This window comes from Ranitomeya variabilis, chromosome 2 (genome assembly GCF_051348905.1).
Source record: "Ranitomeya variabilis isolate aRanVar5 chromosome 2, aRanVar5.hap1, whole genome shotgun sequence".
In the NCBI taxonomy this organism is placed as follows: domain Eukaryota; kingdom Metazoa; phylum Chordata; class Amphibia; order Anura; family Dendrobatidae; genus Ranitomeya; species Ranitomeya variabilis.
This window is the reverse complement of record NC_135233.1, coordinates 731,172,262-731,193,559: the sequence shown is the minus strand read 5'-3', so window position 1 is coordinate 731,193,559 and position 21,298 is coordinate 731,172,262. Positions and strand designations below refer to the sequence as shown.

Sequence of the window (21,298 nt, the reverse complement as noted above, 5' to 3'; positions counted from 1 at the left end):
AAAATAAACTACAGACATGCATCTACCTAAAAATACCAAAGAGAATTAGTCACTCCGCTTGGTACCGATATCGTCAAATTTGGTTCTTGGCTCATGGACTATTTGTTTTCAGTGTTTTATTTATTAAGAATCGCAAAAAGAATGAAAACTTTATAATACAATTAGGATGAGAAAATAGTAAATCTAGGTATTATAGTATTCAATATTCAATGTGTCTTAGTAGACTCCACTGGTAATAGAAGACACCAAATAGGTCACCCATAATATAAGGAACATAGTAGGCATTGCATCATTAATACAATAGATGAAAGATTCTAAGTTATTCTTTTGACAAAACAAATAAGAACTAAGTAACTGTAAGTACAATAAGTCAATAAACTTCATAGTGTTTGAAAAGAGTCAGAAAAAAAAGGGGGGGTAGAACTAAAAAGGAAGGCAGGCAAATCCATTGATAGGTCAAAAAAGACTTGTATCAATGTGTGAGGTCTGATACACTTAAGGTACCGTCACACTAAGCAACGTCGCAGCGATATAGCCAGCGATCTGTGACGTTGCAGCGTCCTAGGTAGCGATATCGCTGTATTTGACACGCAGCAGCGATCTGGATCCCGCTGTGAAATTGCTGGTCGCTGCTAGAAGGTCTGCACTTTATTTGGTCGCTAGGTCGCCGTGTTTGACAGCAAAAGCAATGATACCAGCGATATTTTACACTGGTAACCAGGGTAAACATCGGGTTACTAAGCGCAGGGCCGCGCTTAGTAACCCGATGTTTACCCTGGTTACCAGCGTAAAATGTAAAAAAAACAAACAGTACATACTTACATGCGTCCCCCGGCATCCGCTTCCCACACTGACTGAGCGCAGTAAAGTGAAAGTGAAAGCACACGTCACCGCTGTGCCCTGCTACTGCCGGCGCTCAGTCATTGCAGGAAGCGGACGCCTGGGGACGCATGTAAGTATGTACTGTTTGTTTTTTTTACATTTTACGCTGGTAACCAGGGTAAACATCGGGTTACTAAGCGCGGCCCTGCGCTTAGCAACCCGATGTTTACCCTGGTTACCCGGGACCTCGGCATCGTTGGTCGCTGGAGAGCGGTCTGTGTGACAGCTCTCCAGCGACCAAACAGCGACGCTGCAGCGATCGGCATCGCTGTCGCTATCGCTGCAGCGTCGCTTAGTGTGACGGTACCTTTAAGGAGATAATATTATCAGAAGTCCTATAGGATGTCCAAGGTTTCCAGACACGTGAAAAGGAGGGAAGGGTATGTGTAGACAGCGCTGCCAATTCCTCAGTATAGTACAATTGATCAGTCTTAAGGATCAGCTGATTTTTGTTAGGGATATTAGGAGAGCGCCATAATGTGGGTATAAGAACCTTACCAGCTGTTAGAATGAAGGAGGCCAGCCTAGATAAATTTTTATTGGTTGAAGCTAAATCGGGAGATTTAGAAAGACATGCTCCGGTGTTAAAGTTAAGTGAATGTGTAATACTTCCATCAAAGTTTGGGATACAATGTTCCAAAATGTTTGTATGATTTGACAGGACCACAAGACATGAAGATATGTACCTCTTTCTCTTTCGCACCTCCAACACTCATCTGGGGTGGTAGGGAACCATTTGTGTAGCTGAAGAGGTGTTGTGTACCAGTGGGTGATTATTTTGTAGCTATTTTCTTGTGCTCTAACACATTGTGAAGGGCCATATGAAGATTTGTAAATAAGTTTAATTTGGGAGTTAGTGAAAGAATGGCCTAAGTCCTTTTCCCATTTCAACAGAAATGCTCTTTTTGAAGGGATATCTCTTGTAAGTAGAGCATTATAAAGGACGGAGAACACTTTTTTTGGAGTTTTTATCTGAGAACATAGGGTTTCATAGGTGGTGAGTGGTTGTATCTGGTCTCCATCAATCACGGCTTAGCGCAGTGTCTTCTTGAGGTACTCATAATGGATGAAAGTGTAATTTAGACATTATGCGGAGTGCCTTCAAGTCTTGGAAGGATATGAAAGTACCTTCACTATATAACTGGTCTATTAGGGGTGATGAGTCAGTGAGCGTTGTAAGGTTTCTCTTACTGAGAGTGTTGGGGGACACTCACTTGGCCGCGATATTCAAGCACACGGGCACGGGTTTATAAAACAAAGCAGTCCATGCGGTTTATTAAGCCTCATAAACCGGGGTACGCACAGTTCATAACATGAAACACAACAGGCACCAACTGGTCATATTTACTTGCAGCTTCTAAAACTTCAGTGTACGGCTTTGCCTCACGGTCACTAACACGCTGGTCCTCCCTTAACCAGTTCCCAAGGGAGACCACACAGTTCATAGAACTTCACAAGCACTACCGGCCTGTACGATACCTGACGGGAGCTCCGGCTCCACCTGCTGACTCCTTGCCAGTCCGCACCTCCGGGTAAGCTGCCTTACAGGGATCACCAACTTGCCTGGCCGGCACGCACTAGTCAGTCCAGACCTCACAGAAGGACTCCAGCTTCCCCAGACTCCATTAACACTCTTCTGGGTAAGCTGCCTAACAGGGATCCCCAACTTGCCTGCCCGGCATACAGTAGTCAGTCCAGACCTCACCGAAGGACTCCAGCTTCCCCAGTTCCACTGTGCACTGCTCCGGGATCCGGTCCTCCTACTAGGACCTCCCACGCCAGCAGGTGCTTTCCAGGAAGCCTCCTCTCAGGCTTCCAACACAGGAACACACCGAGCCCTCAGGAACTCCCTCAGGGATTTTGCGCTTGGACCCTTCAGGTCCAAACACTGGAACCACACAGGAACATGTGACCCACACTCTGGTCACGTTATGTACCTGTAACCACACCCACAGTAATGGATCACATGGACTGGTCACGTGATCCTGACATCACTGCAGGTCAATTCTCACGGCCTCCATACAACTCCGTGCACATCCCGGGGAGACCATGCAGCGCCCCCTACCTGTTACAGGGGTTACTGCATCACATATATCACAGCGTAGATTTCACTAGATTAAGAGCAATGATGTCCGATACCCGGGTTAGTGGAGAGAGAGGCGGGGATAAATAGGATGCCACAGACTTCCAGCATTTAACCATTGCCCGGGAAAGCAGATTTGGAATCGCAAGTTTCTGCGATGTAATAGGAGATAGAATGATAGATCGCAATTGTGTTGAGGACATATGTTCTTCTATGGAGAGCCATAGTTTCCCCCCCCAGAATTCCTGACCCACTCAACAGTTCTTGACACTGTGGCAGCCAAGTAATAGTTATGGATATTAGGAGCTCCCATACCACCCTGTCTCTTAGGTAATGAGAGTGTGTGGGAGTTAAGCCTTGGACGGTGTTTATTCCAAATGTAATTAAAGAATGAACTATTGATCTGAGCCAGGAATGCTTTGGGTAATGCTACAGGTAGCATTTGAAATAAATAGATACGTTTAGGCAGAAGAACACTTTTAATCAGGTTTTTTCTGCCCATCCAAGAGAGATACAGAGCCCTCCATTTTTAGTATGATCTATAACTAGGGTGAGGAGTGGTTTGTAATTGAGGTTGAATAATTCTTTATAAGATGAGCTAATCCTAATATCAAGATATGATATATATTTACCCAGCCAGCGGAAAGTGAATTGAAATTTAAAACGGGTTAAAGTGCTAGCAGGTATATTTATTCCTATGGCTCCCAATTTGGATAGGTTTATTTTGAAATTGGTTAGAGAACCACATTTTTCTAAGATATGCATGAGAGCCTGTATACCTCTTTGAGGGTTTGTCATAGTAACTAGCAGGTCATCAGCAAAGGCCATAGTTTTATGAGATATTCCTTGTATATTCACACCTATTATGTCTTTGCTCTCATTGATGGATTTAATCAAGGGTTCCATTACCATTATAAATAACAATGGCGAGAGGGGGCAGCCCTACCTTGTCCCATTGTGGATAGCAAATGACTTGGTAAGGGAGTTATTAAGTTATTTTAGCCGATGAGCGAGAATACATCTGAAGTATGGCCGCTGTCATTAGGGGAGGGAAATTAAAGCAGTTAAGGATTTCTTGTAGCAAGATCCATTCCACTCTGTCAAATGCTTTCTCCTCATCGGTATCCAGAAGCACTAGTGGAAGTTTATGAAGATTAGAATATTGTATCAAATGAAGGACTCGCCAGGCGTTTTTCTTACCCTCTCTACCCTTAATGAAACCCGTCTGATCTTGGCAAATATTCCGCTATGCGCTTTGCAAGCATGGTAGCATAGGTTTTGAGATCCACATTCAGTAGGGAAATCAGTCTATAATTGCTACAAAGTTCTGGATCTTTACCCTTCTTGTGTATAAGAGAGATATGGGCCTCCAAGGTTTGAGGGGGGGGAAAGAATTGCCCTGAAATATTTCATTACACATTTTAAAGAAGTGTGGTTCGAGGGTCTCGGAAAAAGTCTTACAGTATAATAATGGGGAGTCCATCAGGGCCAGGGGTTTTCCCGTAGGGCTGTTTGCCAGAGTGGATCGGACCTCACCCAAGGTAAAAGGTTTAGAGAGGGACATTTGTTGTTCTGATGAAAGTTTAGGAGAGAATAGGCTTTTGAAGCATCACCCATTTACACTGTAGACTTGGAAAAAGGAAATGTACATACTCAAAAGGCATGCAGATAAACAAACACCCTAAAACACAGGTTTCACAAACAATTTCAGACTGCATGACATCTAATGTAAATCAACAGCTTGTCTAGTGAGATAATGTTTAATAGAGGGCATTGATAAAAAGTTTCCTAGGTCTTAACGATAACGAAGACTTATCACCACATTTAGAAAATTTAGAAAAGGGGATGAGGGAACAGTTAGATTAGAGAAATGAGGTGATAGACGTATCCAAAGAGATGTGTTTCAGAGCACGCTTAAAGGGAACCTGTCACCACAAATTGGCGGGATATTAAAATTAGTTTTTACCGGTCCGATGGGTGGCGTTTCCTCTTTTATCCACCCCATCCGTCCCTGTTTTCCACAATATTTTAGTGAATTAGAGTATGTGTGCGCCATAGTTGGGCAAAGCCGAAAAGCATTACTGCGCATGCACCCGCGCACTATGTCCTGGAAGTACCATCGGACCGGTAAAAACTCATTTTAATATGCCGCCAATTTGAGGTGACAGGTTCCCTTTAACAATGTGGGGTCTAAATAGTAATCAAGTTATCTGTGGTGGTGCATTCCAGAGAACTGGTGCGACACGAGAGAAGTCTTGGCAACGGGAGTGGGAGGAACAGATTACAGAGGATGTTAGTCTTAGATCAGATCCAGAATGGAGAGCACAGGTAGAGTGATAGATGAGAGAAGAGATGCATGGTAGTGCAGAACTGTAAAGAGATTTGTGAGTGAGAGAAATAAGTTTGTATTGTATTCTGAAGTGGATGGGCAACCAGTGTAATGACTGGCATAGGAAGGAGGCGTAAGTGTAGCAGCTGGACGGAAACAAGATCCTGACTACTGAATTCAGGATGGATTGGAGAGAGTGTTTAGTTAGAGGGAGCCCGATCAATAGAGAGTTGCAGCAGTTCAGACAAGAATGAATATGAGCCGATTCAAAGGTGAGAAAAGGTCGGATTTTGGAGATGTTTTAAAGGATGAAGTACTGAGCAATTAAATATAGGGAATAAATAAACATCTCCTTAGAAGGTCTTAAAATTAGAGAAATACAACCTCAAATGAATAACAGCGTGACAAATTATACACTGTCCTTATTTATTTAACAAAAATTAGGCCAAAATGTAGAAGCAGAGTGTGAAATATTAGGTAGACCCTTAATGCGTCCATTGGAATTAGGAGGGTAAGTTGCAGTCAGATGCTATTAATCAAATGCCACCACTATGAAAGCAGAAGTTTTGGAAATTTGCTGGTGTGGATCATTCAGGTGTGTGTTAACACAATGCTGGGAAGGAAATATGAGCAATGATCTTAGAGAAGCAATTATTGCTGCAAATCGATAGGGTAAGGGCTATTGGGCCATTTCCAAACAATTCAGAGTCCATCATTCTACCGTAAGAATGATTATTCACAAGTGGAAAACATTCAAGACGTCATATTCAGCTCGACATCAGCCCATGCACTGCTCAGAGAAACTGAAAAGAATCTACAGATTTTCCCATTTCTGGGATAATACATGGCAGTTCGTACTAATAAAATTATATGTAGATGGGAGAAGGAGGGAAGAGCTCTGCCAGAGGTGTATCTAGGGTTTCTGGCTCCCGGGGCAAGAATTCATTTTGGCGCCCCCCCCAGGACATATGCCCCCGTCAACCCCATCATTGCCCTCTCCCTGTCAGCCCCATCATTGCCCTCTCCTCCACCATCCCCATCATTGCCCTCTCCTCCTCCACCATCCCCATCATTGCTCTCTCCCCGTCAGCCCCATCATTGCCCTCTCCTCCTCCACCATCCCCATCATTGCTCTCTCCCCATCAGCCCCATCATTGCCCTCTCCTCCTCCACCATCCCCATCATTGCTCTCTCCCCGTTAGCCCCATCTTGCGCCCTCTCCTCCTCCACCATCCGCATCATTGCTCTCTCCCCGTCAGCCCCATCATTGCCCTCTCCTTCCCCCACACACACACGCCATTCACTTCTCTGCACATTCCCCTGCAGCGCGATACACACACACACACCCAATACTGAGCCTCACACACACACACATTCACATACACACATTCACATACACACATTCACATACACACACATTCACATACACACACTCACATAGACACACATTCACATACACACACACACACCTCTCACCTCTCCTCGCGCTCTGCCGCAGCATCTCATCGCCTTCCTCTGACACAGCCGGCCGCTGAATGATGACGTCATCCAGCGGCGCGTCTGTGTGAGAGGAAGCAGGAAGACAGATCGCTGGGCAGGGGAGCTGCGGGGATTTCTCCATGCCCGCCGCAGCCACCCTGCAGGGGCCCCCCTCTACCTCTGCACACGTTGGGAGCCGGCGCTCTGCAGCTTCTCTGTGCCGGCTGTCAGCTTGATAGTCGGCACAGAGAACAGCTGACTCCCAGACCAGGGGCGGCAGAATGCAGCCGCCGGGGGAGACACTGCGGACCGCCGAATTAGGCGGCCCGACTGCGCCCCCCCCTGCCGGCTGTGCCCGGGACACATGCCCCGGCTGCCCCCCCCTAGATACGCCACTGAGCTCTGCCCATAGTTTCTTCTCTCTACATAAAATCTCAGCAGCTCTAATCTCCTATTTCAGAAATGGGAAAGTCTGTCCTTATTGAATACAGATTTTACCTCAGATTTGAGAATTGTGATAGTGACTGATCACTCCTGGCAGAGAAAGAAGCAGATACAGTGGGGCAAAAAAGTATTTAGTCAGTCAGCAATAGTGCAAGTTCCACCACTTAAAAAGATGAGAGGCGTCTGTAATTTACATCATAGGTAGACCTCAACTATGGGAGACAAACTGAGAAAAAAAAATCTAGAAAATCACATTGTCTGTTTTTTTATCATTTTATTTGCATATTATGGTGGAAAATAAGTATTTGGTCAGAAACAAAATTTCATCTCAATACTTTGTAATATATCCTTTGTTGGCAATGACAGAGGTCAAACGTTTTCTGTAAGTCTTCACAAGGTTGCCACACACTGTTGTTGGTATGTTGGCCCATTCCTCCATGCAGATCTCCTCTAGAGCAGTGATGTTTTTGGCTTTTCGCTTGGCAACACGGACTTTCAACTCCCTCCAAAGGTTTTCTATAGGGTTGAGATCTGGAGACTGGCTAGCCACTCCTTCGTTGCCCTGGCGGTGTGCTTTGGATCATTGTCATGTTGAAAGACCCAGCCACGTTTCATCTTCAATGCCCTTGCTGATGGAAGGAGGTTTGCACTCAAAATCTCACGATACATGGCCCCATTCATTCTTTCATGTACCCGGATCAGTCGTCCTGGCCACCACCATGCTTTACAGTAGGTATGGTGTTTGATGGATGCAACTCAGTATTCTTTTTCCTCCAAACACGACAAGTTGTGTTTCTACCAAACAGTTCCAGTTTGGTTTCATCAGACCATAGGACATTCTCCCAAAACTTCTCTGGATCATCCAAATGCTCTCTAGCAAACTTCAGACGGGCCCGGACATGTACTGGCTTAAGCAGTGGGACACGTCTGGCACTGCAGGATCTGAGTCCATGGTGGCGTAGTGTGTTATTTATGGTAGGCCTTGTTACATTGGTCCCAGCTCTCTGCAGTTCATTCACTAGGTCCCCCCGCGTGGTTCTGGGATTTTTGCTCACCGTTCTTGTGATCATTCTGACCCCACGGGGTGGGATTTTGCGTGGAGCCCCAGATCGAGGGAGATTATCAGTGGTCTTGAATGTCTTCCATTTTCTAATTATTGCTCCCACTGTTGATTTCTTCACTCCAAGCTGGTTGGCTATTGCAGATTCAGTCTTCCCAGCCTGGTGCAGGGCTACAATTTTGTTTCTGGTGTCCTTTGACAGCTCTTTGGTCTTCACCATAGTGGAGTTTGGAGTCAGACTGTTTGAGGGTGTGCACAGGTGTCTTTTTATACTGATAACAAGTTTAAACAGGTGCCATTACTACAGGTAATGAGTGGAGGAAAGAGGAGACTCTTAAAGAAGAAGTTACAGGTCTGTGAGAGCTAGAAATCTTGATTGTTTGTTTCTGACCAAATACTTATTTTCCACCATAATATGCAAATAAAATGATAAAAAAACAGACAATGTGATTTTCTGGATTTTTTTTTCTCAGTTTGTCTCCCATAGTTGAGGTCTACCTATGATGTAAATTACAGACGCCGCTCATCTTTTTAAGTGGTGGAACTTGCACTATTGCTGACTGACTAAATACTTTTTTGCCCCACTGTATATCTGATAAGATATATTACAAAGTTGCTTATTTTCTTTGTGCTATTGATTTATTAAATAAAAATTTAAATGACAGTTACGGTTTAATCCCTCCAGCCCCAAGCCTGTTTTTACCTCCTTGACCAGGCCAAATTTTACATTACAATTCTGGCCAGTGCCACTTTATATGGTAATAACTCTGGAATGCTTTAATGGATCCCACTGATTATGAGATTGTTTTTTTCATGACTGAGGGTATGTGCACACGTCAGGATTTCTAGCAGAAATTTTCCTGACAAAAACCGGACATTTCTGCCAGAAATCCGCATGCGTTTTTTTTGCGGTTTTCATGCTTTTTTGACGCGTTTTTGACACGTTTTTTGTGCGTTTTTTTCCTAATGCATAGAATTGCAGGAAAAACGCGGAAAATCCGCAAAATTAATGAACATGCTGCTTTTTTTTACCGCAATGCGGTTTTTTTCGCAGAAAAAAACGCACCATGTGCACAAAACATGCAGAATGCATTCTAAATGATAGGATGCATAATGTATGCGTTTTTAATGAGTTTTTATAGCGTTTTTATCGCGAAAAAACCTGAACGTGTGCACATAGCCTTATTGTACTTCATGATAGTGGTAAAATTTCTTCGATACAGCTTGCGTATATTGGTGAAAAAAAAGAAAATTTGGCAAAAATCTTTCAATTTTTTATTTTTATGCCCTTAAATCAGAGAGTTATGTTGTACAAAATAGTTAATAAATAACATTTCCCACATGTCTACTTTACATCAGTACAATTTTGGAAACATAATTAACCCCTTCATGACCTTGGGATTTTCCATTTTTCCGTGTTCGTTTTTCACTCCCCTCCTTCCCAGAGCCATAACTTTTTTTATTTTTCCGTCAATTTGGCTATGTTAGGGCTTATTTTTTGCGGGACGAGATGTACTTTTGAAAGACGTCATTGGTTTTACCATCTCATGTACTAGAAAACAGGAAAAAAATTCCAACTGAGGCGAAATTGCAAAAAAAGTGCAATCTCACACTGGTTTTTTGTTTGGCTTTTTTGCTAGGTTCACTAAATGCTAAAATTGACCTGCCATTATGATTTTCCAGGCCAGTACGAGTTCATAGACACCAAACATGACTAGGTTATTTTTTATCTAAGTGGTGAAAAAAATTTTCAAACTTTACTTTACTCGTAGCGTCTCCATTTTTCATGCTCTGGGGTCGGTTGAGGGCTTATTTTTACAGCATTCTGTAATGCTGTAGATAAGCCCCGATGTATCCTGAAAGATGAGAAAAAGAGGTTAGATTATACTCACCAAGGGACGTTCCTGCTGTGGTCCGGGTCCGATGGGTGTCGCGGTCCGGTCCAGCGCCTCCCATCTTCTTATGATGACGTCCTCGTCTTGTCTTCACGCTGTGGCTCTGGCGTAGTTTGTCTGCCCTGTTGAGGGCAGAGCAAAGTACTGCAGTGCGCAGGCGCCGGGAAAGGTCAGAGAGGCCCGGTGCCTGTGCACTGCAGTACTTTGCTCTGCCCTCAACAGGGCAGACAAAGTACGCCTGTGCCAGAGGCCCAGCGTGAAGACAAGAAGAGGACGACATTGTAAGAAGATAGGAGGCGCTGCACCGGACCGCGACACCCATCGGACCCGGACCACAGCAGGAACGCCCCTGGGTAAGTATAATCTAACCTCTTTTTCTCATCTTTCAGGTTACATTGGGGGCTTATCTACAGCATTCCGGAATGCTGTAGATAAGTCCCTGATGCCGGTGGGCTTAGCTCACCTTCGATTTTGGGGGTGACAGGTTCCCTTTAACACAAAACTGAAAATAGTCTACGTTGACATTTGCGGCCTGCGCCGCAGCGTCGGGCGCCGCATGCGTCATGCGCCCCTATATTTAACATGGGGGCGCATGGACATGCGTTGTACTTGCGTTTTGCGACGCATGCGTCACTGCGGCGCACGCGTCCGGGCGCAGAGGACGCAGCAAGTTGCATTTTTGCTGCGTCCAAAATCAACCAAAAAAAGGACGCATGCGTCGCAAAACGCAGCGTTGTGCATGCGTTTTGCTGCGTTTTTGTTTGCGTTGTGCGTTGCGTCGCCGACGCTGCGGCGCACAACGCAAATGTGAACGTAGCCTTAAAGATTAAAAAACAACCACAAGATGGATTTAATCAACCAAGGTTTCATTACTGTGCACAATCCTGCTGACAGGTTCTCTTTAAGACCAAAATTTGGCTTTAGCCCCAGATTTTACATTTTCACATGGGGAAATGGTTAAAATGGCACCAAAATATGCCCCACAATTTATGCTGAATATAAAAATACCCCTTATGTGTCTGTATAATACTGCTTAGCCATATGGCGATACTCGGGAGGGACAGAGCGCTATTTGCCTCCGGAAGTGCAGATTTCCTAAAATAATTTGCAGACTCCATATACAGTGCTAGGAGAGCAGAATTCCCCTTCAAGTGACCCCATTTTGGAAATTATAACCCTTTGGGAATTTATCTACAGGTGTAGTGATGATTATGACTACATGCATGTTTTCCAGAAAGAAGCAGTAGTGGATGTTGCTGAGTGAGAATTGCAAACTGATGTTCTAGTGACCAGTACGTTGTGGTGCCCATCTCATGCTTCTGGAGACACGCACCCGTAAATTAGGCGGACTCTCATTGGTAGAGAAATGCCAATCATGTGGACGCTAAAATGGTTTAGGCACACTGGATTTCAGAAGGGACAGGGGCATTTGTATTTGGGAGTGCAGAATTCACTGAATTTCTTTGGGGGGGGGGGGGGGGGAGACAAGAAGCCATTTTGCTTTTCCAGAACCTTTGTACTACCAGTAACGTGGAAGCCCCTATATTTCCATTCAAAGACGACAGAGGGGCCTTGCATTTTTGTGGACTGAGTTGAAGCTTTTTTTAGGAACATTTTACATAACATTTATCCGGCCCTCTACTCTGACCACTTACATCGTTTACATCTAAATCTCTGAGTGACGTGATTCAGATGAAACACTTGAGGGATCCATTCACTATAATTATTCAGCAGAGTTATTCTGGACTCTGCCCGGCCTCTGTTCAGCAGTGTCATTCTTTTCAGAGGTGCACAAAACTGTAGCCACTGGCACTTTTATGCACTCCTAAAAAGACAGACACCGCCGAACAGGGCCGGTTTTAGACAAAGTGGGGCCCCAAATACTCACATATTCCACATCACACAAACATTTCGGCTGTATTTACAGGTGCAGAGTTCAGGCCATTAAACGAGCATGATCACCGGCATTGAAGTTGTGTGACTCTTGTTCCCGAGTTTCTTTACACCAGCTGAGGAAGAATGATGGGGACATATAGTCCTCGATACAGTATAATGCAGCTCCTCATTGTCCTTGATAGAGTATACCGCAGCCTCCCTCATAGAGTATACTGCAGCCCCCTTCAGAGTATACTGCAACTCCCTTCAGAGTATACTGCAGCTACCCACACATACTGTATAATGCAGCCCCACTCCACACACAGTATAGTGCAGCTCCCCTCAACACTTAGTATAGTGCAGCTCCCCCAACGCACAGTATAGTGCAGCTCCCACAACACACAGTATTGTGCAGCTCCCCATCACAGCATAGTGCAGCTCCCCCAACACACAGTATTGTGCAGCTTTAACCAACAGTATAGTGAAGCTCCCCCCCGCACAGTATAGTGCAGCTCCACCCACAACACACAGTATAGTGCATCTTCCCCAACACACAGTATAATGCAGCTCCCCTCCAACACACAATATAGTGCAGCTCCACCCCAACACACAGTACAGTACAGCTCCCCCAACATAGTATAGTGCAGCTCCCCCATCACACAGTATAGTGCAGCTCCCTCCCCAACACACATTATAGTGCAGCTCCCCCAACACACAATATAGTGCAGCTCTGCCAACACACAGTATAGTGCGTGCGCACACACACGCACAAACACAATAATGCATACACACACACACACTCGCACAATACTCACCCCTCCTCCTTGTTCCCCGTGCTGCTCCAGGCTATGCTGCTTTGGTCTCATCGGCTCCACTGCTGTTGTGAATTTGGATTCTGGGCTCCCCCGGTGGCCGCTTGTGGAATTGGACTTGTCATCCTCTTTCCTGTTTCACCTGGTTCCATCAGTAGTGGGTGTCGCTATTTAAGCTCATTTCTCTGGTGGTTTCTTGCCGGTCAACAATGTTATCTGATGCCTCTCAGTGCTTGTTCCTGCTTCTAGACAACTACTAGTTAAGTTGGACTTTTGTCCATGTTTTGTTTTGCCTATTTGTTCCAGTTCACAGCTGAAGTTTTGTTACTGTGTCTGGAAAGCTCTCGTTGATCAGGGATTGCTACTCTGGCGTTATGGGTTAATGCCAGAGTTTAAGGTAATCTCTGGATGGTGTTTTGTTAGTGTTTTTCTGCTGACCATGAAAGTATACTATCTGTCTTCTGCTATCTAGTAAGCGGACCTCAAATTTGCTAAGACTATTTTCCTGCTGCGTTTGTTGTTTCATCTGAACTCACCGTCATTATATGTGGGGGGCTACTGTCTTCTTTGGAATATTTCTCTAGAGGTGAGCCAGGTCTTATATTTCCCTCTGCTAGCTATTTAGGTCTTAGGCCAGAGCTGGGCATCTAGCGATAAATAGGAAATGCTACCTGGCTATTTCTAGTTGCGCGGCAGGCTTAGTTCATGGTCAGTATAGTTCCATCTTCCGAGAGCTTGTCCCTCTATAGGCTTGCTATGATCTCTGCCTGCAGAGATCATGACAGTTTGACCGGCCCAAGCTTGGGTTCGTCAAAGACGTCTTGATAATCAGAGAGGAACTCAGGGACTTCAGAGGGAATGGACGACGAAATAAAAACCAAAGGTACGTCCCCATGAATACCCTTACATCCCCAGCTCAACACAGACATTGCTCTCCAGTCCAAGACTGGGTTGTGAGACTGCAACCATGGCAATCCCAGTACCAAATCGTCATGTAAATTATACAGCACCAGGAAACGAATAATCTCCTGGTGATCCGGATTGATACGCATGGTTACTTGTGTCCAGTATTGTGGTTTATTATTAGCCAATGGGGTGGAGTCAATCCCCTTCAGAGGAATAAGAGTCTCCAAAGGCTCTAAATCAAAACCACAACGATTGGCAAAGGACCAATCCATAAGACTCAGAGCGGCGCCAGAGTCAACATAGGCGTCCGTGGCAATGGATGACAAAGAACAAATCAGGGTTACAGACAAAATAAACTTAGACTGAATGGTGCCAATGGAAACAGACTTATCAAGCTTCTTTGTACGCCTAGAGCATGCTGATATAACATGAGTAGAATCCCCACAATAGAAACACAATCCATTCTTCCGTCTAAAATTCTGTCGCTCGCTCCTGGACAGAATTCTATCACACTGCATACTTTCTGGCGTCTTTTCCATAGACACCGCCAGATGGTGCACCGGTTTGCGCTCCCGCAGACGCCTATCAATCTGAATAGCCATTGTCATGGACTCATTCAGACCTGCAGGCAAAGGGAACCCCACCATAACATCCTTAACGGCATCAGAGAGACCTTCTCTGAAAGTTGCCGCCAAGGCGCACTCATTCCACTGAGTAAGCACAGACCATTTACGGAATTTTTGGCAGAAAACTTCAGCTTCGTCTTGCCCCTGAGATAGTGCCATCAAAGTTTTTTCTGCCTGAAGTTCCAAATGAGGTTCCTCATAAAGCAAGCCCAAGGCCAGAAAAAACGCATCCACATCGCGTAACGCAGGATCCCCTGCTGGCAATGAGAAGGCCCAATCTTGAGGGTCACCCCTGAGCAAGGAAATCACAATCCTAACCTGCTGAGCAGGGTCTCCAGCTGAACGAGACTTCAGGGACAAATAAAGCTTACAATTATTTCGGAAATTCTGGAAGCTAGCTCTATTCCCTGTGAAGAACTCCGGCAAAGGAATTCTCGGCTCAGATACCGGAGCATGTACCACAAAATCTTGTAAATTTTGTACTTTCGTGATGAGATTATTCAAACCCGCAGTTACACTCTGGAGATCCATTATTGTCAGGTGCACACAGAGCATACAGAGATAAGGAGGAGAGAGAGAAAAAAGACTGCAGCAAGGCAGACTGGAGGAAAAAAAAAAAAAAAAAAAAAAAAAAAAAATTCCAGCAGACTTCTTATAACTCTCCTTTCTCAACCTGGGTCTTTAACACTTTATTGGCCGGTCAAACTGTCATGATCTCTGCAGGCAGAGATCATAGCAAGCCTATAGAGGGACAAGCTCTTGGAAGATGGAACTATACTGACCATGAACTAAGCCTGCCGCGCAACTAGAAATAGCCAGGTAGCATTTCCTATTTATCGCTAGATGCCCAGCTCTGGCCTAAGACCTAAATAGCTAGCAGAGGGAAATATAAGACCTGGCTCACCTCTAGAGAAATATTCCAAAGAAGACAGTAGCCCCCCACATATAATGACGGTGAGTTCAGATGAAACAACAAACGCAGCAGGAAAATAGTCTTAGCAAATTTGAGGTCCGCTTACTAGATAGCAGAAGACAGATAGTATACTTTCATGGTCAGCAGAAAAACACTAACAAAACACCATCCAGAGATTACCTTAAACTCTGGCATTAACCCATAACGCCAGAGTAGCAATCCCTGATCAACGAGAGCTTTCCAGACACAGTAACAAAACTTCAGCTGTGAACTGGAACAAATAGGCAAAACAAAACATGGACAAAAGTCCAACTTAACTAGTAGTTGTCTAGAAGCAGGAACAAGCACTGAGAGGCATCAGATAACATTGTTGACCGGCAAGAAACCACCAGAGAAATGAGCTTAAATAGCGACACCCACTACTGATGGAACCAGGTGAAACAGGAAAGAGGATGACAAGTCCAATTCCACAAGCGGCCACCGGGGGAGCCCAGAATCCAAATTCACAACACACTGCTGGCACAGTGTGGTGCACAATTAAGTGATGTCATCGCATGCCCACTGAGTCAGAGTCACAAGCAGAGCGGGAGTGATGGGAAAGGGAGCGTCAACAGGCGCTCTCTCCTCCATCACTGCTCTCAACTGTATTGGCATCTATGATGCCGATAAGTTGATTCATTGATGGGGGTGGCGCCGGGCCTCTCAGTGGCCATGTGGTGTGCCCTAGGCAGCTGCCTTGTCTGCCTGCCGTAATGCCTTCCCTGTTGCCGGATCATAGGCCAAACAGCATCCACAGTGCCTCTATCTGCCTCTTTAAAGAGAATCTTCTCCAGGGGTTCTGTCTGAATCACATATTTCAGAGATTTACACGGAAACCTCAGCGTAGAGCGCAGGATAAATATGTGCCAAGCCTTAATGCGATGGGACGCAGAATGAATAAAACAGTAAGTGAATTGGTTTTATTTTTTCTCTGTTTTTCATGCTGTATAAATGATTGGATAACAGTGTAAACTTTCACAATTGACACCACTTTGAAAACTAGACCCCTCAAAGAACTTATCTAGATGTGTGGTGAGCACTTTGAACCCCCAGGTGCTTCACAGAAATGGCTCCTCGACTTTTCAAAAGAAATTCAGCAAATTCTGCTCTCTCGAATCCAAATGCCACCTCCTTTCTGAGCCCAGTGTGCCTACACCACATTTAGTGGTGTGTCCACATGTTTGTCATTTCTGTAGCAATGAGAGCCCACATAATTTACGGGTGCATGTATCCAGAAGCACAAGAGGGGCACAATGAACTGGGTACTACAACGTACTGGTCACTACAATGGCTGACTTGCAATTTTCACTCAGCAACATCCACTACTGCTTGTTTCTGGAAAACACCCATGGAGTCAAAATTATCACTACACCTGTAGATAAATTCCCAAAGGGGTATAATTACCGAGATGGGGTCACTTGGGGGGTATTCTGCTTTTCTAGCACTAAGGGGCTCTGTGAATGGAGATCGCAAACTATTATAGGAAAATCTGTATGACCACACTTGTATGACCTTTTTGTTGATAACCGTGATTTTTCCGATTTGTCCGATTTTTGTAAAGCTAGGGGAAAGAATGTGTCTCAAACTGGGAGCTTTTTTTGCTATATATTTAATTGGTACCAAAATACTAAATATATAGTAAAAAAAGCTCACGTTTGATAGACATTCTTTCCCCTAGCTTTACATCAAAGAAACCACGTGCCCCCCATCAAATAAATGGGGGGAACCCCACGTCATTTTTTAAATTATTTATTTAGTAGGCTACTAGAAAGCTGTACAATAAGCTACACACGCAAGGCACTAATTATACATCTAATGGATATCTTTATATTAACTTTGCACATCTTTTAAGCACCACTTCACCAGGTTTTTTTTTTTCAGGCCTGGAGTGCCGAATTAAAAGTAAGCCCCCTGCCCCTGATCATATACTCACCCTCTGACGTCTTCACCAGTTTTTGGCACCGCTCTGGTCCCGCAAAGCCATCTTGTGACAGTAGCTTCTGACTGGGCGGAAGTCAGAAGATACGTCACAAGCTTTCGATGTAAGTCTATGAGAGCCAGAACAAGGCCAGAATGAGACTCTCATAGACCTGTATTGTAAAGTGACCTCCACACAGCTCCATGAAACACTGGAGCAGTCGGCAAGTCACTTATCGCCGGAGAAAAACAGAAGAAAACGCCGGAAGTATGATGCAAGGGGCTTACATTTAGGCTATGTGCACACAATGCATTTTTGCGGCATTATTTCGACGCGGAAATGGGCCAAAATGCTATGAAATCCTTTTGCGAGCTTATTCAATGACAATCCTGAAGTGTTGTGCACATGATCAGTAAATTTCCTTTGAGTATTTGCAGTGCGGTTTTTTCTGCAGCATGTCAATTCTTTGTGCGTTTCTGCAGCATTTTTCACCCATTGATTTCAATTGAGTCAGTCAAATCCGCAGCAAAAACGCAGGTATAAAATGTTAGCGGATTTGCTGAGTTTTAGTTTTGCGTTTTTCCGGCTTCCTATGCTGTTTCCCACGCTGTCATCTGTGTGACAGCGTGGGAAACACTGGCACGGAGGTTTTATCAGCGGTACCGCAACCACCGGTAAGACCGTCTGTCAGAGAGCTGTGGGGTCATGCTGTCAGATGTCAGTATGACTCCGTAGCTGTGACCCGCAGTGGTGACCTGCGGTAAAAAGCTTACCGCAGGTCAGCAGGCGTGGGCTGATGAGACTACTGCTCCCATCAGAATACGACTGGTCACTGATCACAGTGACAGCAGGTGCAGCTGATGGGAGACGCAGTCTCATCTGCAGGGGCCTGTGCTCACAGTTGAAAAAAAAAAGTTAATTACATACACATTCACATAAAAACCCATTAAACTCACCTACTGCCAAATCTCAGATGCCCTCTTGTCCTAGAAATAATGTAAAATAATAAACCACCATATACTCACCTGTCCGCCGTAGTCCACATAATTCAGAGTGTCCCACGTCAATCTAACGTGTAGAACAGTCACATCGGGAGATCTGACTGCTCGACCCGGCCACCGGCGATGCACTGACAGGAGGTAATAGCTCCCGCAGTGTATCACTGAGCTGCCATTAGAGAGTTCATCAGCTGATCAGCTCCAGTGCTCTCACAGCACCGCTGCGTGAGAACTTTCTCACGCAGCAGTGGTGCCATAAGGGAGATCACCGGAGCTGATGATAAACTCTGGTGAAATTTCTCACGGCAGCTCAGTGATACACTGCGGGAGCGATTACCTCCTGTCAGTGCATCACCTGCTGTCTTTGAGAGCAATGATATCAGTGACTGCTCTCAAAGTGATCAGGATCGTCGTGGGACATTATGGATTACCTTCTCTGCGGACAGGTGAGGATTTTTGTGGTTTATTTTATTTTTTGTTGCAGGAGACATTGGCATCGGTGGATTAGGCGTTTGGTGAGTATGGTTTAATTAAGATTCATTAAAGGAGTCTGTGTCATTTCAAATAAAGGACTTTATTCTCGGTGTCTGTTTTTATCAATATCACCATGGGGGCGTCTTATAGACACCTCTCCATTATTAACCTGCGGGTTTGATGCTTTCCCTCTGCTGGTCATGAAAATTAAGGTTGTGTTGAACCAAGAAATTACCTCACAAAACCTTTTTTTTTTTTTCTTAAATATATTTAGCTCAAAAAAGCTTTCATTGCTGTACAAAAACACAGCAAAAACGCATGTTTTTTTCTGATGAGTTTTTCCTGCCAAGAGATGCAGAAATCTTGCAAAAATGTCTGCAAGCAAATCCTCAGCCTGCACACATAGCCTAATGCTCCTCTCCAGAGCTGCAATATAAACTGCTGGAGTGGCGCTTTCACTCCTAAAAATCAGTGATCCGGTACAAGTCACAAGGACGGCCAACAGAACGGTAAAAACGGACCGTCTCATGCAGACTTCATCGTACGTACTGGATGTCCCCACGTTACAGGAGACGCTCCTGCTATAGTGAGCACTGCCGTGGTCTATGACAGAAAGTGACAGCACAGAACCGCTGCTCGAATGCTAGCTGCTTTTTTTTTTTTTTTACAACTAACTTTATTACTACAAGTACCGCGAGCACACACCTTCCGTCTGGATGGCTTCCCATGAGGCCGTGCGTCGGCGGGGACTGAATGACGTCCTTCCGGCGGTGTCATGGCGGCTGGGCTTGTGTCTTACAGCAGCGGGTCTGACTGTGAAGAAGACGAGCAGGCTGGGTCTCATTTACAGCCGGGCTGTGGAGTACTACGGGTGGTGGACTCCGCGCCCGAGGTGGCAGTGAAGGTAGGTGAGGGAACGGGCGCTCTGCTCACCGGTAGCCGCACGGTCCACATCTGAGGAACCGTGCTCTGAGCCGTGCTGCAGGAAGGAGGGGTCGCCTCTGTGGCCTAATTAAAGGGGTTTGCCAAGGATTGGACAGGCACTTCCTATGGGAATAGATCAGTGTCTGACTGTGGGGACTAAGGCTACGTTCACATTTGCGGTGTGCGCCGCAGCGTCGCCGCATGCACCCCTATATTTAACATGGGGGCGCATGGACATGCGTCGCACTTGCGTTTTGCGCCGCATGCGTCGCTGCGGCGCCCGCGTCTGGGCGCAGAGGACGCAGCAAGTTGCATTTTTGCTGCGTCCAAAATCAATTAAAAAAAGGACGCATGCGGCGCAAAACGCAGCGTTGTGCATGCGTTTTGCTGCGTTTTTGTTTGCGTTGTGCGCTGCGGTGCCGACGCTGCGGCGCACAACGCAAATGTGAACGTAGCCTAAAACTGTAGAGTGCAGCAAGGGGGCGCAGTACATGGCTGAACGCTGCCTTTAAAGGGGTTGTCCACTGCCAGGCCAATCTGTAATGCTGCTGGTCACAGCCGAGTGGTCCTTATCTCCATCAGTCCTATATAGTGTGGCGTTACACATGTGCTTTACATGTTCAGTCATTCCCACCGAGCACCACAACTAGGGGTCCCAAGCATTGAAACCCTTTTTTGACACATTATATCCCCTCTGCTGGGGGGTCTGTGCCCCACTGTGTTCCCATTCATTAGATATTTACCTCTGCCTTGCTGTTTCAGAGATCAGTGGGTTTCTCCTGGCTGTTGCAATTTAAAGGGAACCTGTCTTGTAAATAAATGCTATTAACCTGCATATATAGGGTTAATCTGCAGGTTAACAGTGTCCTGGAGGCCCCATTGCCGAGAGGAAATGAACTTCATTCCTCCCAGCAGCTTCAGGCTTTCAGTCATCACTCAGTGCATAGTGACTGTATCTGCGCCCCCCACATTGAGTGACAGCTGGGGTCCCAACCTTGTCTTTTGTAAATGAAGAGGCAATGTGTGTCTCATTATTGGGCTGATCACTCCCATAGGGGTTTTTCCAGGACCCTTGTTCCCACGACCCTTGTTCCCACAGTCAGTGGGGGTGGCTAGATAGGTGGCTACACCGCCCTGTCACCTCATCAAGACCGTTGTGAAAAACCCTTGCATTGATGTATTGGGACCTAAAGTCTTTTTTTTTTTTCCGAAACTTCCAATCTGTCATTCGCTGGTAGAAAAAAAATGATGCAATTTTGGTATCCTCATAATCGTACTGAGATGAAGAGTCACGTTGCCAGGTCAGTTATAACACACAGTGAACCCCATCAAAATAACGCCCAATAAGCAATGGCGAAATTCCTCACACGGCACTTGGATTTTATTTCCCATTCATCACTGCATTAAATGGTAAAATGAATGGTGACATTCGTAAGTACAACTCGTCTCACCAAAACAAGCTTTCATTTGTCTATATAAGCAGAAAATTAACGTACAGCGCTTGGAGGAAGGGGAGGTAAAACCGAAAATTGACCGCCATAGTTTTTTTTCTGATAGAAAAAACTGAGGTTTGGATCTGAATGCTTTATGATTTTTTTTTTTTTTTTCCACTGACCCATAGTATTGCATTGACAAGTTTAA

General features: G+C 45.3%; 1 protein-coding gene across 1 annotated transcript in view; it reads left to right on the top strand.

The window, feature by feature from the left end:
* Positions 1 to 19,431: 19,431 nt before the first annotated feature.
* Positions 19,432 to 21,298, top strand: part of CDC40 (cell division cycle 40) — a 96,611-nt gene continuing 94,744 nt past the window's right edge. The window contains exon 1 of the mRNA XM_077289558.1: positions 19,432 to 19,637. Within this exon, the coding sequence (XP_077145673.1) occupies positions 19,509 to 19,637 (129 nt within the window). The 5' untranslated portion in view covers positions 19,432 to 19,508. The remainder of the gene's footprint in view (positions 19,638 to 21,298) is intronic.